General features: G+C 44.2%; 1 protein-coding gene across 1 annotated transcript; it reads left to right on the top strand.

Moving 5' to 3' along the window:
* Positions 1-329: 329 nt before the first annotated feature.
* Positions 330-1278, top strand: T265_02115 (hypothetical protein; the record flags this gene model as incomplete). Its single annotated transcript, XM_009166274.1, has 2 exons — positions 330-500; positions 946-1278. The coding sequence occupies 2 exons, from the start codon at positions 330-332 to the stop codon at positions 1276-1278; spliced, it is 504 nt and encodes a 167-aa protein (XP_009164538.1).
* Between the last annotated feature and the right edge of the window lie 203 nt (positions 1279-1481).

Genomic DNA, 1481 nt, shown 5'->3' with positions numbered 1-1481 from the left:
TTTGGCAAACACCAAACTATAATAATAGTGCTGTAAGAATGTGCCCTCAAGAAATGAAGAGGTTGATCAAACACGTGAGCGCTGACGTCCGGTCCAACTGATGGGGCTGAGTTGGGCCCATCCAATGCGCCTTCAAGCAACTGCAGCTAGCCTAAACACAAAACTTTGAGTCTTGAACGGAGCTGTACACCTTACCCTCATTTCGTTTCCGTAAAGCTTGGATTCGACAGTTCGAAATTTTAGGGAGCTTCGATGATTATTTAGAAAAGCTCGCAACTTAGAAAAAAACAGTTTAATGATCACTAACTTCTACCTCGGCTCTTTCAACTATGACTCTCAGGAAGGATGAGCATCTGCCAATAAAGATCGAAGCTGGCCTTCAGAAAAACTTTGTGCCAGTTGAAATGGGTGAGGATTTTGTGGGGAAGGGGGGGGAGGCAACTCTTCACAAGGTTACTGGAAACTCTTCGACAGCCCACAACCGGTTTCTCCTCCGACCCGTAAGTTCGAACTGAACCCAAGTTCCAGGAAAGTTGTTCTTACAGGAACTCGGCCGAATCTCAGCTGAATTTTTTGCTTGACAAATTCTTCTCCCAAGATTCAGCTGAGTTGGTGTGCAAATGAGAATAGCTGATTAGAGTCTTTCAATTCATCCTAAAGATGGGGCATCATGCGTTGGAAATTTGAACGATATAACTTGTTCACGTTCATTAATGCTGGAATTAACAATATTGCAATCAAAGTAGACTGTCAAGCGCAAAGCCCCTTATGACTTCGTCCATAGTATATGAGTGCACAAAAGTCGATTGCGTTACGTCATCACGTGACCAGCAATTTCAGTCAAACGTCCAAACATTTCCAACTCATGCACATAGCGCGATGCACGCCTACTGTGCCTGGTGGCTACTTGTGATCTACACCTTTTCGAGCCTACCCTGCTTAAAGGCTGGGCGGTTTGATCAATATCGGCTCTCAGGTGATGAGGACACACGTTTTATCACCCGTGTTGACTATGTCGACGATGGTCCCGCCGATCAGGACTATGAACCACCGGAAGAAGACAACGAAGATGAGGAGATGGCCTATGATTATTCCAGGGATCAAGGTGAAGATGACTATTCAACAGAAGATGAAGAGGATGAAGAGTTGTTAAACAAGGCGCGAAATACAAGACTGAGACGTACACATGGTTCGTCGAGATACTATCTGGAACAAATCATTGATTTGTTGCGAACCTATGGTCCTATGATATGGCGAGCTGTAAAGTTCTTCGGTTAGTGCCTTTGCACCAGAGTTAGGTAATTTCTCCGCTTAGTTCCTTCTTACGTGATTTGTACATGTTTATACTATACTATCGAGGACATCATTAAACCGAAGTTTATTATCGGTGTGATGTTTTCTGCTGTTACTCTGGCGGGCTCGATTGCTCCGGTAATGTGTTGAACGAAGGGTTTGAATCACTGTCTTTCCCCTGATTTTAT

The sequence above is a fragment of the Opisthorchis viverrini genome (genome assembly GCF_000715545.1).
Source record: "Opisthorchis viverrini unplaced genomic scaffold opera_v5_24, whole genome shotgun sequence".
Lineage (NCBI taxonomy): Eukaryota > Metazoa > Platyhelminthes > Trematoda > Opisthorchiida > Opisthorchiidae > Opisthorchis > Opisthorchis viverrini.
This window is presented reverse-complemented; position numbering and strand designations above follow the sequence as displayed.